The following is a 15,398-nucleotide window of genomic DNA, read 5'->3' on the forward strand; positions in this document are numbered from 1 at the left end:
CAATCTTCACAATTCGGTGTCGTTTGCCCGTTGTTACAGTTTGTTATTTTTTTTTTCATATCATTATTCTCTCGCTGCACAAATTGTTGTTGTGTCTCGAGGAACCCATACTGATATATAAATATATATATTCAACAGCTTTATTGGAGAAATTCAAGCGATTTGTTGATTTAATAAGCGCCTCAAACAGCAGGAACTTTCACTTTTTCTGTCATCATATTCTATCTTTCACACCATCCCAAAGAAAATCTCCTCTTCGTTGTTCTTCTGTTGATTTGGTTTTTCGTTCAAGCGTTGATTCTCAAAAAAAGACAAACGACATTCATCCACTTGATTGTTTGAACTTTGCGAAAATTTAATTGTTTTTAATGAAGCGAATAGGTTGTGAACAGTGATAACGTAAAACTTAAATCGGGGAGAAATCAGAAACTAACACAAAAAAGTAGCTACGCGAAAATTTATAATGAGCAAAAGAATTTAGTGTTTTGTTCGTGGCGTGTGAATGAAAAACGGCTGGAACGGGAATTCCTGTTACGAGACTTATAAAAACATTGTGAAAATTACTGTAATGAGTGGAGAAAAGCTGATGAATTGAAAATAGAAGAAGACGGAAAAGAAGAAGAAGAAGAAGAAGAAGAAGTGGAAAAAAAAACTGACAAATTAACATCGCTTTCAATCTTTTTAATTGAACCGAAAGAAACTTGATTCCGGAGCGAACGGTGACAACAACACATACACACACAGACAGCTCAGAGGTTCACTTTCTAATTCGCCCTTTCAGCTGTGTGTATTGGTTGTGGAATTTTCATTACGGTACGTATATATCGCAACGTTGACTGCATGCAAAATGTGAATTGACCCAGAAAAACTTCTTAAATTATGTAGTTTTTCATAAGTTGAAAGGATTTTCGAAATGAAAACCAATCACTGAGTGGTCGTATGGCATGCTCATCATTACTCTGCGCTCCGTTTCCATACCGCACGCGCGCGCGAACAATTTTGTTGTTTTGCCATTATGTTTTATCTCTGCTTTAAATGATTCATTCATTTTACCGTTTTCTTTGCTCATTATCCTTTTTTTTTTCTTCATAAAGGTTGTGTCTCTCTCTCTGTCCATTCCCTCTTTATTTCTTTCTCTCCCGTCATTTATGCATCGCGCGCGCTCCAATTTTTCCGATTTGATTATTATGGATAAAGCAACAGTTCTGATTGAAAATGATTTAATGCGCTTTCACTGCTTGTTTCCGTAGAATGTTTGCTTTCATCCATTCGGGATACTTGAGGGTTCTTCTTCCATTCTCAATCTGCTAAACATGCTCCTTGTGCTCACGACCAGTTTCAGTTGTACACCAGCTGCTATGTATATACAGTTCTAAATGAATGTTAAAGACTCGTGTAAATAGTTTTAAAATCTCCCATTTAACCCAAAGAAAACAATGGAATTTAATAAAGTTTCGCTATTTGTGTATTCAAATCAATATCGCAGCTAATTCAGCAACGGAAGGAGGCAGTGCTTCGTAGCAGAATCAGAATCGGTGAACGTATTCCTACGGTTATTTGTGTCACGCCCTCACTGTGGTAAGTATCATTATATTTGTCGTCTTATTACGTTAACTTGATTATTTTAGCCCATCGCATAAACTTTGATGATCCCAACCCAAATAGAGAGTGTATAGAAAGGAATAATCGCCAAGTGATAAAGCAAACCGTGAGCATAATGCAAATAGCACAAGCACACACAGACCATGAAATTGGTAATAATGACAGCCAGAGAATGTCGGAACTATTAAACATCTAATGATGATCATGCAACAAAGAACAATATCTCTGCATAATATATTCTCATTACTATTCAGTGTTTTTTCTCTAATGGCACCGATCTAATTTTAAAAAAGGCAGCAAAACGACGTAGTATGGTGGACAAAACTTCCCTTCCTACAACCGTATATCGAAAATCAGAGAAATTATTCCATTTTCTCAAAGTATTTTCAATACGTTTCAAATCCTCTTCTTTTCAGTTTCTTTCCGCTTATGCCTCTCTCCTGTAGCTTGTCTGTATTTGTTGGTTACAAACAACACAGTATCCGGACAGTTTTTCACTCTTTTATTCCATTTTCTCGCATTGCCATCCGTTTTGTTGATACGAAAAATGAAATATTAAGCGCTGTATCAGCAAATCTATTTCTATTGTTGTTCCCCGTCATTTTATCCTTTTCAGTCCTGTGCTTTCTTTTCATCGGCACGCGGTTTTTATTCTTTGTGCATCGCTTCGTCCCGTTCAATGTTTCTTCTCGGATGAGTTATCTGTGCTTGTAAGCGACCCAAAAGTTCGCAACGCTCACTCTCTCCCTTGCTTTAAACATTTGTTTATTGAAAGCGGAGGACCAAGAGAAAATGAATATAGCATGATGGCGATCGTTGCACGGATCAATGCCAAACAATATAAAAAATGATAACATTAAATTTTGTTGATTGTCAAAAATTAGGACACCGAGATGACACATTTCATTTCCAACCGGCCGATGAAAAATTTGTTATAGGCGCACAAAATGATTCACACTGTGAAATATGAGCACATTTTTATTCAAGTCTGGAAATTACATGTAATTCCCGTGTAATCATTACCCAGAAATGGAGAGAAAAAAACATGGAAATGGAAATCACTTGAAAAATAATCCACAGTCGACGAATTTATCATCGTAATTTATTTTCACGCTGTAAATGGACGAGTAAATTTTCATTTTCAAGAGAGTGAAGAAAAATATTGTATTTTTTCTCCCTCTTTCTCTCTCTCTCTCTCTCTCTCTCTCTCTCTCTCTCTCTTTCTATCTCAAAAATGGTAGATTTTGTATATTTCTTACAACAAAATGTGCTATTACAATTACAAGTGTTGTTCTCAATGAGTACTCAACTCTCACGGTTCAGTGGTTCACAGCGGAAAAAGTTCGACATTTCTGGAACAAGTGTAGTTTATTTGCCTCATTAAATTTTTTCCTCGTTATATAATACAACGGTCAAAAGGTGCTGAAGGAGAATAGGTTATAGACGAAACAAGATGTGAAATCTAAGTGCTCAAGTAGGGTGAATGGAAAAAAAAACAAGAAGTCGACGAGCATAGGTCGAAATGTGATTTTCCCCATAAATATTTGATTAGGTTGAATTCATGAACAAACAAACAGAAAAAAAAACAAACTGTGAACGAGTCTATTGTAACTTTGGTCACTTTCACCTCTTCGTGTGGATACGAGAAGAGAGAAAAATTGTTTTGTTCGAAGGAAAAGAACAGTCCCAGTGCAGTGCTTTTAATGATCTTTTCGCAGTAGCAGCATAATGCGTAGAATCAAAGATGGATTTATATTGAAAGGTTTAGTTTCAAGTGTTACTCGACCTGTGTATGCAAAGCATCCTTTCAATGACGACGACGCTGTGCGATTGAATAAATAATTCACTTACTGGAACCTGATTTCGAATTTAATGGCAAACAACATCTACGCCATGGTTTTTCATTCATAATTTGTCTGGAAGAGAAAAGCTTTAGCATTCTTTCACACCTTTTTCTCCACTCTCTCAGCCATTCCTTCCTTTTTTTATCTCTACGAAACATCGAAATGAGCATCGGCTGAGTGACATGTACCACTCGGGAAATGGCTAAGAGAAAGATGTATTGTTACGGGGATTTTTTGCCTCTCGTTTTTGGTCGATACACACGACCTCACCACACATACACAAAGCCGTCTAATCCCCCAGTCGGATTTACATAAATTCGTTATGCACGCAAATAAAAGCGATTTTGAGGTAATTTTTCATGTTTCATATGTCCCGCACTCGAGAGTTGCTAGCTGGCTGCTGGGCGCGCGCTAAGTGCTTCTCAAGCCATTTTCCAAATATGACACAGACCATCGACAAATATTCACAACATCAAACTGGCAGAACTGGCACAGACTGTCAGTGTCTCACTGGATTCACCACAACCATCAACCTTTACGGTTTATCATATGCCAAATTGTAACGAGACGGCATCTGTTGCTGCTGTTGATGCTGCTGCTGCTGCTGCTGCTGCTGCTGTTAAGTGCACACGGCTCGTCCGTCGCATTCACACAGGTGACATAAATTGTTCATAAAACACAATGTGTACTGACTTTGCTTATTATTTTAATTATTTTCTGACTTGTCAACAGCGCGCTTGCTTCGGAATTTCATGCATCCATCGGCGTAGCAATACCGATGGTATTTTCAAGATCGCTTAATAAACGAAGAAAAACGACACGCCGCACTCTAGGCGAGCGACACTAAAAACACTCATCGTACATATATTGAGCGGGCACTATCGATGCGTTCATTTGTGTGAGTGCGATTGTGTAAACGACAATGTTCGTGTTCAATATGTGTATGATGACAGCTTTGAGCATTCCACGCGTAGAGGCGTCTTGGCATCTGACGTCAAATCTTTCCAATGTATTTGTATACGAAGAAAGCGACCTTGGTTTTTCGAATATATATATATATCTATATACGAAGGCTTCATAGATACAAAATTAATTATGAAATTCTGTACATACTTTCAACAGCGCATACTTCACGTTGCAATGGACTGGGTGGGTGGTGTTAATAATCGCAATCCATTCACCGCAGGAATTGGATTGGTGGGCGTAGGGAAATAAATAAGAATGAATAAAACATGTGACTGAAACAAATGTATTTGGATTTGTTGGTAGAGCATTTCGGTAATGGTTTTACATGAATCCGCTTGCGTTGACACACATTCGACTGTATCGAAAACCCTGTAATACGATTCTGATTTGATGGCGAAAGAAGAAGCACAAAGAATGAAATGGAAAGATTATCGAAAAAGTTACTGCATTATATTCAATCGGTCGTGTGATTTGTTTGGTTTTAAACTTCGATTAGAAAACTTAATCGAATCTTTCGGAATTACGAGCACTAATCCACATTTATGGATCGAACGAAATTCGCTAAAGTGATATGATGAAATCATTGCTGGAATTTCCCGCACCAAGACGAAGACCAAAGTTCCGTCCGCGGCATTGATTACTAATCGTCGAGAGTGTAATTCAATTTGATTGGTGCGCGCGCATTGCAAAATACAATCAAATTAAAGCCTCACGCAAAAATAAATCAAGCGTAGCAACTCATGAGGAATTTTTCCAAGTTTGAAATGACGATTGCGCCAATGGTGCAACCACGACCAAACGGCCGTCACAACTCGAAGGCAAAAACGAAGCAAAAAAAATAGCACGTACACACCGACCAACAAACAAAAAAGTGTTCTCAGCTGTCGGATTTTAGAAACAACTTTTTCTATTATCTATTTCAGAAGTTTTATAACCATCGGGTACTTTTTTTTATCCGTCTAACCAGCCACAAACGGAACCCATAAGCAATTCAAGTGTGTTTTCACATTTTCATTTGTAGGATGCGATTTCAATATAATCGAACCAAGCCAAACCAAACCGAAAAGCGGTGTCCTGCTTTCGCTTCGTTTGCCGTTAATGCACACACACACTCTGGCTGTCAGATCAAATATTTTGGGCGAATAAAATTCCCTAATACAATGTAATATCGAGCAAAAGCAATCACGACTTTCTCTCTCCCTTTTTTTGCTGTACTCTGTTCCACCATTTGCTATACTATGCTATAGTATATTCCAATGTGGATTCGATTCGTGCGGTGAGATTTTCGGACTTCGAGCTAAAATTCGAATTATGTGCTTTTCTTCGTGAACTAGAACTCGGGACAATTAAAGAGTGAAATGTATTGCGAGCTTTGAATTCAATCGAAGCGTCGTATTTGTATGTCCTCTCCCTCTTTCATTCTCTTTCGCTCCAAACTTCTAAATGCATCGATTGTTGTCAGCGAATTTTGAACGAACCATAAAGCGGAAGTTTGAGTAAGCAAAATTGAGAAAAAAAAAACGGATAGACCGAGAGTGGATAGTAAGAGAAATAGCACATATTTGAAATTCAAACCGCGGTTCAAACATCCGAACGACTGTGGACTGCCGCCAATTTACCAAAAATTGTAATTGTCGTACTGAAGATCACACAAAGCCATTCGAATACAATACGATGCAATGTATTTGACAAACATTTACACCGGTCTGTGGGGCCAAATGCGATCGAGACTTTCGACTGCGGAAATTCAATTCAAAGTAATTTTAACTCAATTATAATGTTGGATTTTGCTATTGTGGCTATCGAACAATAGCAACCACAACACCGTACAACAATAGATTGCTTAGAATACACACAGAGAGACACACATCGTCCGATTCCCAATCGTTATTCGTTCGATTTGATTGGAAAAATTCCTCTTTAATTTGGTTTGTAGTGTATGAGCATGTGGCAAATTTTCGGTTCGGCTCATGATGATGCAGCAGTAGCAGTGGCACCAAAAGCCATTAAATACAATTGAATGACTTAACTTTGTCACTTTTATACCGGCAAGCGATTCGCTTATCGTTCTTCTTCATCTATTTCAAACATACGTTTTCGGATGGCTTGTGTGTAGCAGTCAAACCACACGCTCTATATTGACAATGTATTTTTTTTAAACCTTCATTTTGATACGTCACTAACATAATTTACACTCAAGTATCTACTTTGTGTATAAAAACGCCATTTAAGGTGCTGCCATCTTGCGTATCACTCACGGAAACTTAGTACTCTCAGATTAGACAAAACGACGAGCATGTGGAGTGACTGGTGTGTAGTCGATGTAGCTGTGCGCATTGACGCACGCCACTTATACAGTGACTTGCGTCGTCGATATGCTCGGATATATCCGCTGCATAGGAAATGCTGTGATGCTAAACCATCCGAAAACGTATGTTTGATCTATTTTCAACTTTTGGTGGTGCTGTTGCGTTTCATACCATTATTATCCATTGTGTGCAACTTTGTCAACTTTAATAGCTTAATAGGAATTTCAATTTCCCTTGCACCGTTCGCAAACCAATTCCAATTTTGGCACTCACAGACAAAGACGCACAGTTGCACACATCGAGTGAAAATAATAGCATCGAAATATGCAAGTGCCTTATTTTATGTTTATTTTATGCGTTGAAAAAGACACAATTCAATGCGTTAATGTATTTTCCAGGATGCGATTCACTATGTAATGGTGTATTCATTTTGATTTTCGATTAATGCTCTTTGCAAGATTTTTATTTTGTATTTTATGAGTATGTGTGAGTCTTCGATTTTGACGTCATTGCATAAGAAACAGATTTTCCCACGCCATTTCAATCCAAGCATTTTCATTTCTATCAAACCGTATAGATCATATTTAATCGAGTCTCAAGCTCTTTGTTTTCTCATTGAATTTGTTTTCTTGAACAGAAGTCTTCTTCCATTCAATTCGAATGCTGAACTTTCTTGGTGAAAATGGAATGAAAGTTGATCGACACTTTCTGACAAATTCTGGTAGCTATCGTGAATTTCTATGAAATTTGCAATATTTCCAAAAAAAAGTTAACTGTATTTTCCAAAGAAACAAGCATTCTGTGGTACATAGAAACAATTCTGTTACACAAGAATGTTGTGTAAGAATGCTGTGGATATTCGAATCGATTGCAATTTGAATTCCATGCAGGATGAAGCAACGAGTGGGGAAAAGGCGCATTCCGTTGAAAGAGAATTTGAGATAGAAGTTTCTGAAACCACATACAAATGAAAGCGGCATGAAATTACCGCAAGGATTGTGCAATGTAAGCTATGTTCCATTAAGTAATGTTGTGAAGGAAGTCATAAAGAAGCGGACACTTTTAGCGGATCTATGGAACGATTCATGAATGCAATACACAGCCGTAGCCGTAGTAAGATTGTGAGTAAATTTTCTACTCTCCCTTGGATTGATCCAGTCGAATGATTGTGCCTCAGTGTAATAACGTGCACGTCACTGCCAGTGATAATAATGAGGCACTCAGGCTATCTTATTGAATGGGCGCGCGCTTACTATAAATGAGTATATTGTTGTGCAAAGAGGTCCTGAACATTTCGGATGCCAATGTATGGTGGTTGTGATGGTAGTTGTTGCATGTAATATGCTCCGAGTGACATCCATTCCAATGGCCACAATGGCAGGACAATAGGAAAGAATTTTTATATCCATACATTGGACTGACAGTCATATTCCAAACATTCTTTTTTACCGATCTATTTCCGACGACTAAGTTTGCAAGTCACATACCATTGCCTTTGACATCGCAATTCACTCAATGCTATAACACAATAAACAGCGGACAACCCAAACCCCCTCTCATCACACACATGTGTGAATTCATTTCGATTGTTCACCTTCACTTCATTACAGCGCTGTGTGCGGCAACAGAATAAATAAGACTCAATCAAAAACTTGTGGAGCTTTGAATCGGAATTCGGTCCATTTTATTGAATTGCGTCGAAAAGTTGTACAAGACAGTGAATTTGATGTTGTTGTTGTCGTTTTTTTCTTCTTTCTGTCGTTGCTCCAGTGCATTCGGCTGGAAAAAGCCAAACAAAAATTTGTACCAAATTGAAAACAAATAGACACATACGCCAAAACTTGCACACTCCGATGTGTTTTCTCTAGGGGAATATCACGCTTGAATTATTTCAAATATTTCAAAAAAATCCAATTTATCTCTAAGAATCTGTCGTATGAAATATGGTGGATATTTGTGAATACGGCGGAATATTGTGGATTTTTGTGATTATGAATGATATTTAAATGCATTTATTCGGATTTAATGCAAAAAATCTCAAATATCTCCAAAATCCACAAAAATCTGATTCATTTATTCGAAATATTCGAAAATATGTCATACAATTGATGTTTATTTCAAATATCTCAAATATCTCACAAGATTCAGGAGTGTGATATTCCCTTAGCGTTTTCTTTCAATTCACGGCCAGTGTGAACATGGAAAAGGGATGTATTGTGTGTAAAATTTGGAGAAAAAAGTCTGTTTTCACTGGAGAAAATTGGTGGATATATTGGGAGCCGTGTTCAAGTAAACAAATCGAAAGACAAGCAATGTAATTGAAAATCAATAGACAGAATGCTTCCCGTGCTCGCATCCGGAAAACTTATGTATGCATGATGACATCGTTGTGTGGTGTCATCTTTGACAATGCCAGCCTATTTTCTATACGCTTTCGCTCCTTTCATTCTGCGCGCGTTTTGCTTTGCTTTCATAACAGTTCGGCGAGATAAGAAAGTGTTTTCGTGTACGAGAGAACTGATTTAGTTTGGAATGTGTGGCGCACACCAATCTTTGATTTAGGCTGTCCTTAGTTATGCGTAACGGAAGCACCATACACAGGTTATGCTCCACTAAGAAAAAGTGTTTCTATAGGAGAAAAAGCTCATTTTTTGCCTTATACTTTGGCCTGAAAACTGAAATCGAATCAAAACCCGGCGATGATTTGAAATTCTGGTCGGTGTGTGACAAGTAGAAAATCACGAAAAGGTATTGCATAATCAATGTCGAATAAAATAACTCTGGTAAAAGGCACATGGAGAAGAGGCGGGATTGAGGGAATAACACAAAAATAATTATGGAACCATTTGCACCATAAACATCCCGAATGTGCGCGCATTTTTCAAACAAAAGTAAACAAGCTCAACGTCACCAAAGCCACACATTACGCCAATATATTCCCTAGTCTCCAGCCTCGAAAAGTCGACTTTGTGTTACACAGTGCTGTGCGCTTTCAATTGATTGTGGCAAAACTTTCTGCCAAACCGAGTAAACATATTTCCCTTTCTTTGAACACCTCGAAGCTCTTTCCATCTCACACCAAATTAAATCAATTCAGTAGTTTTATGTTATGTTGGCTGAGAGCGAAAATCTGTCAAATTCGAAGTTTATTACAAATGATTGGAATGTCTTTAGCCCTGTGTGTATGTCAAGTGTTATTCGATTTGTTTGTCCCCCGAAGCAAATCAAAATTTTTGAAATGAGAAAATCCAAAATGCGTCCAGAAACATGTATTATTTGCTTGTACTGCTGGAAGGAACATTGTTCATGTGCTTCACCGCAGTGAAATCGGGACAGTTCTGTGGTGGTTAATCTTTAAATATGCAAGTTGTTAGTTTCATTAGTTTCATATGCAATTTGTGCTGCTGCTGTTGTACGAATCGAGAGAAGCACTTTGAATAGAAACAACAACACACAACAACAAAAAAAGCATTGCGAATGGAAACGGTACTTCTCAGAATGCTTTTATGTCTTAACTGAAAAAGAGAGCAACGCTTAAGTTATTGAATGTAAATATCCGACCGAAGATTGCTTGGTCGATTTCAATGTGAAAGCGTCTCACAGTGTGGCATACAAAAAGCAGCGCTTTTTCTGCTTCTTTTTTTGCTTTTACCATTAAATTGATGCTGATGCTTTCCGTGCTTGAATGTAAACACTTTGGTTGTCGTGTGTTGACAATTTCTGGATGTATGTATTCAATTAAAGGAAATCGAAGGCATTTCCAGATGACTGACGCTTTGCATGGCATCACCAAATGTACTGCATACACAATGGAAATGGTGGCAACGAGAGTAAGAAAGTGAGTGAAAAAGAGAGAGAGAGAGACAGGGATAGACTTTGAGTAAACATGAAAAATTGAAAAATCAAAAGGAATCCGAAATGTAAACAGATGTAGCAGCATAAATAATGCACATAAAAAGACGAGAATCGAAAGAGAGGGAGAGAATGGGAGGAGAGGAAAAACAGCAGTAAGTCACAAAAAGCGTTCTCGCCATCCCAAAGCATATTCAATAGGGATAAGCGAATGAGAGAAACAAGATAAAGAAAGCAAAAGAAGAAGAGAGAAAAAAACTATTACGATAACAAAAGAAATGAATTTGTCTTGTGTCTCTGTCTCATCACTCACTTTTGCAGGCAACGCTCTGTTCGATTCTCTGAAATCGGCAAAGAATTTCGTTTAGAAAATCGTAACTGAAGAAGAACAAGTAGAAGAGACATGAAATGAACGTGCACATTTGACATTTCATTTGTAAATCAATCGACTTTCGTCAGTACGTTGCTACTCCTGCTGTTTGCCATTTGTATTGTCAGAGTCGTTGTCTTTTTTGTGTTTCTGTTTGTGTAACCATTTGCTCGGTTTGAGTCAGAGGGAGGGAGAGAGAGAGAGGAAGAGAATAGCGAAGCCGACACAGCCCGTATAAGATCAACAACACTCAACGATGCGAATTGTAAATTCATCGTATTTTATCCGCAGCAATTCCAGTTTCGTTTCCAATTTTAAATTGTGTCTACATATATCGAAAGCATTCGATGTTCAGATTGTTCAATTAATTTGCCTTTTAATCTGTGTCTTTGCAGGTCGTCACTGTGTCGACAGTTTATATTTATCACGGGCGTATACATCCCATCGAACGCGTGTGCCGTACGCGCTCCGTTCACATTGCATTGAGGGATTTTCGCCACACTGTCTCTCTTTCGGCCGCTGGCGAAAACTTGAAATTTAAATTCACACAGCTGGCGCCTGTGATTAAAATTAAATTAATTTTTAAGCCATATTAAATCCAATGGCAAATTTCCCATGATACGCGACAGTCCCACTGATTGCATGATCGAAAGATAATAGGCGATGTTGGGCTGTTTGTTTGGCGAGCGCTTCGAATATCTGTAGATAAATATCCAGCTGTTCTCCATATTGATTTTAAATCACTCGGCCTCCTTCCCGGACTGGTTGTTTTGTATCAGCATCACCACCCAGCAAACAACGCAATACACCGAGGAAGAGAAAGAGAGAGAAGCGAAAAAGAATAAGAGAAAACAATATGCTGCCCGTACCACAAGATCGCACTTCTGGCCGTCGAAGCAGCTCCATTGGGTGCCGTTCGATTGTTGGCAGAAGAACCTCAACTTATATAACAAGTTCAACATCATGTGATCCATTCAAGGTAAGTTGCATAGAGGATTCAAATTACACCATTCCCATTGGCCAGTAAAATTTCTCGCTCACTCTCCCACTCACGGAGACTGAGTAATGAAATTCATTGTGAAATCTTACAACGAATATCGCTGAAATTAAAACAAAGAGATAAAGGAACAGTTCTTCAAGTTCACTTTAGTTACACCGGAATTAATTTACGACGGCACCTGGCGACTGATTGGAGAAATAGAGAATCATGCACATAGTTTGCTGTAACAAGTATGCGTCTGTGTAAGTGCGTCTGTGTAATTCAAACGTTGCAAGTATGAAATGTTGCATATAGTCCCCAGGTGCCGCTGTATTGTTTACTATTTTCATGATCAGAAAGGCTGGAACTGATGGTATCGATGCTTCAACACGACGGACAACATTTCATAATACACGTAAATTGTTTATATGACAAACAATGCTAATGCATTTGGTGCACGAGGCACGGAATGGCACGGTATAATACATATCTCGGCCGAATCCGCCGCTGTAATTGCATTTGGGCTGAGCTTAGCTGAATGAATCAATGGGTGAGTGCGTAGCAGTGTGGCAATCAAAATGACGGAAAATGTTTATTTTAGCACAATGAATTTCATTTCCTAATCATATAATGGACAGTGGACAAGTGCCTACGTGGTAAACATAATCGTGTCGAAGTCCGATTTTACCACAAGTGTGCGACCACCGTACATGTCGAAATATACACTCTCTCCACAAAACCGACATACAGTGTGTGTGTGTCCTTGTGTGTATATGCGCTTCAATCTGATTTATGTGTATGCTGATTGTTGTCAAGCGAATTAATGTTGACGATTCAGTCACTTGGTGAAGCGAAGTTTCGCACAATGACACAAAATCAACGGCTTTGAAAATTGTGCTCAACTTGAAATAGTGCATATCGATGAGAAAATGTTTCGATTTATTTGAACACATACAGAGCCAAAGAGTGAACGAGTTGCTTCGAACTTCGATGAACCGCATGCATCGCTTAGAATTGGTTAGCTGCTGCTGTTGTTGTTGTTGTTGTGAACTTTTCGTTTGCATGACTGAAACGCCAATAATTTATAACGCACTCAATGTGTCACTTCATTTGAAATATTACAAATCGATTTTATAGCATCCGTTTTGTGGCAAAACTTAGCTTTTGTAAATCCATGTGATTTGCAGTTGTTGGCTGTTCGCTGTGTGTTATGTATGTTTTGAAAATTTCTTTGAATACCGGATTTTCCACAGAATTTTGCGGTGGTGGCCATACACTAGGTAGCAGCGCGGCACATTTACTTCTCCTGCTTTTTTTGCTGCAGGTTTGCCAATTTATTCATCCGTGCGGCGGGTCGAGAATGGACACGGTTCGTTTAATATGCTGACATATTCTTTTTCGATTGATCGAGAACCGATTAAATGCACCCTTGAGCCACATTTTTCAGTGACTTAAGCAACAACATTTGTGGATACATCGAATCGTCGATCGACAACGACGACGACCAAAGGGGAAGTCGAAGCTATATATGAACAACAACCGTAAATTACATTCGAGAGACGGATTTATAAACGTTGTAATCCATTTTCATCGAAACCAAAGAAAAAATGTTTTTACTTATGTAAACGAGAGATGCAAAATTTTGCCTGAAGTCAATTTCGTTTTTATCAGCCAATTTTTACGATTTTTTCTTTCAGAGTAATAAATCTTATCACATTGAAGAGAGCAGAAAAAGTGATGCAAAAGGGAAAAACAACGTGCAAGACAACAACTTTTGATTGTTTGATGAGAAAAAAAAAAGTTTCTTATTTTGGGCCAAGTTTTGCATGAAGACACATTTAAAAAAAGACTCATTCGACAATTTATGGCGAATTGAAAGTAAAAGTAAAATCGTTCATTCACTTGTAAATGGTTTAATTTGTTTTTCTTCTCGGAATATTTTAACCGGTCCTATTTCAAACAGGCTGTTTGTCGTCATGATTCCCCGGTGGAAATCACGGTGTCAGGCGAGCATAGAGAAAGAGAGAGAGAGAGAGAGAGAGAGAAGAAACGGAATTGCATAGATTGCTTTCCATGAAAAATGGTGTTGCACTTGAGCGCCAAGTACCAAATATCCATATCATTTGGCACACAGCACATTCATGAATCAACAACACACAGGACACCATTTTATGAACGACGAATGTAATGAAACTCAATTCAAACGAACAACAACTCCTGTAAAGGAGATCTTCAAATTTTGAATGTGTCAAGCATAAATATTTGATGTGTGTCGTAATGACATTTGCTATTCTACGTCGGTGATGTGGCACGTTTTTTATAAGCTCTTTTTCTCTCGTTTTCTCTCTTTTTTCCTCGCTTCTCGCTCTTCAAACACACTGAACACTTGTACGAGTATGTGAATGGCTTTCACTCACATTTTACTGGGATGACTGTTTGAAATCAAAGATTTCAACGCGTGAAAAATTACATTGATCTTGGATGTACCGCATTTCAATGTTCATCATATGGCTTAGCATGCGAAGCATGTTCGCTTTAGGGAAGTGGGAGTTTGAAAGGAACTCGGAGAGAGAAAGGGAGAGTTAGTGATTAGCAAGTGTTTTCTGCACGATTTCCATCGCTATCAACATCATCGTGTGTATTTAAAATAGTAAATGTGAAATAAATGACACTGTAAAACGATTACAATGGCTCTATATGTTTCAATATAGTATGATTATGTACGTGACGCGACGAATGCTCGCAGATCTTTCACTTTCGTAAATTCGTCAGCTAATTACGTATTTGCTGTGTTGCGTCTCCTTGTTATTCAATGTTTACATTTGCATTGTATATTAATCCAAATTTGATTCGTTGAATAGCAAATAACTGGATTTCATTTTTCTTTTTGCCACCGTCTTCGTCTTCGTCGTCGTCGTCACTCGTTGAGCCAGAAATGATGTAATTTTCAAGGTAACTCCTTAAATATCCAAGTCAAGCTAAATATTTGCTGAGTAATTATTTATACTCGCAATTGCTGTTTGTGATTAACAAAACGTTTTTCCGGCTTTTATTTTTTTGCCTTCGATTCTCACCATTGCTCACGTTTTTCAAGCTCTGCGGACAAGCAAATATTTATCATTCTATGAAATTTTATTTCAATTAAGATGACGTCGACTGTTCTGTTTCATTTTCAAAGAAAAAGTTCAGCTTTAGCCGTGGAACCGATTCAATTGTTTCCATTATCCCCTTTGCTCGTAAAATGCGTAATTTATATTTTAAGTGGCCGGAAGTGTTTGTGCCAAACAAACGCACTTCTCTCGCTTTATGAACAAACACACACACACACACCCACACATACGGAGGGAGATATCCCGAGAAGGAAACGCGACGAAAAACAACTTCGAAAGGAAACCAATTAGGGAAAGTTTTCATGGAAATATGTGGATGAGCATTTTTTTTCGCTTCGACGCTTTCTTTTCGTTTTTTCTCTCGCT

General features: G+C 38.1%; 1 protein-coding gene across 1 annotated transcript in view; it reads left to right on the top strand.

Annotated features, from left to right (window-relative positions):
• The first annotated feature begins 11,617 nt into the window (after positions 1-11,617).
• Positions 11,618-15,398, top strand: part of LOC129566899 (uncharacterized) — a 60,163-nt gene continuing 56,382 nt past the window's right edge. Inside the window, exon 1 of the mRNA XM_055443282.1 lies at positions 11,618-11,922. Coding sequence (XP_055299257.1) covers positions 11,800-11,922 — 123 coding nt within the window. The 5' untranslated portion in view covers positions 11,618-11,799. The remainder of the gene's footprint in view (positions 11,923-15,398) is intronic.

The sequence above is a fragment of the Sitodiplosis mosellana genome, unplaced genomic scaffold (assembly GCF_009176505.1).
Source record: "Sitodiplosis mosellana isolate CC-2019 unplaced genomic scaffold, AAFC_SMos_1.0 Smas_scaffold_5, whole genome shotgun sequence".
Classification (NCBI taxonomy): Eukaryota; Metazoa; Arthropoda; class Insecta; order Diptera; family Cecidomyiidae; genus Sitodiplosis; species Sitodiplosis mosellana.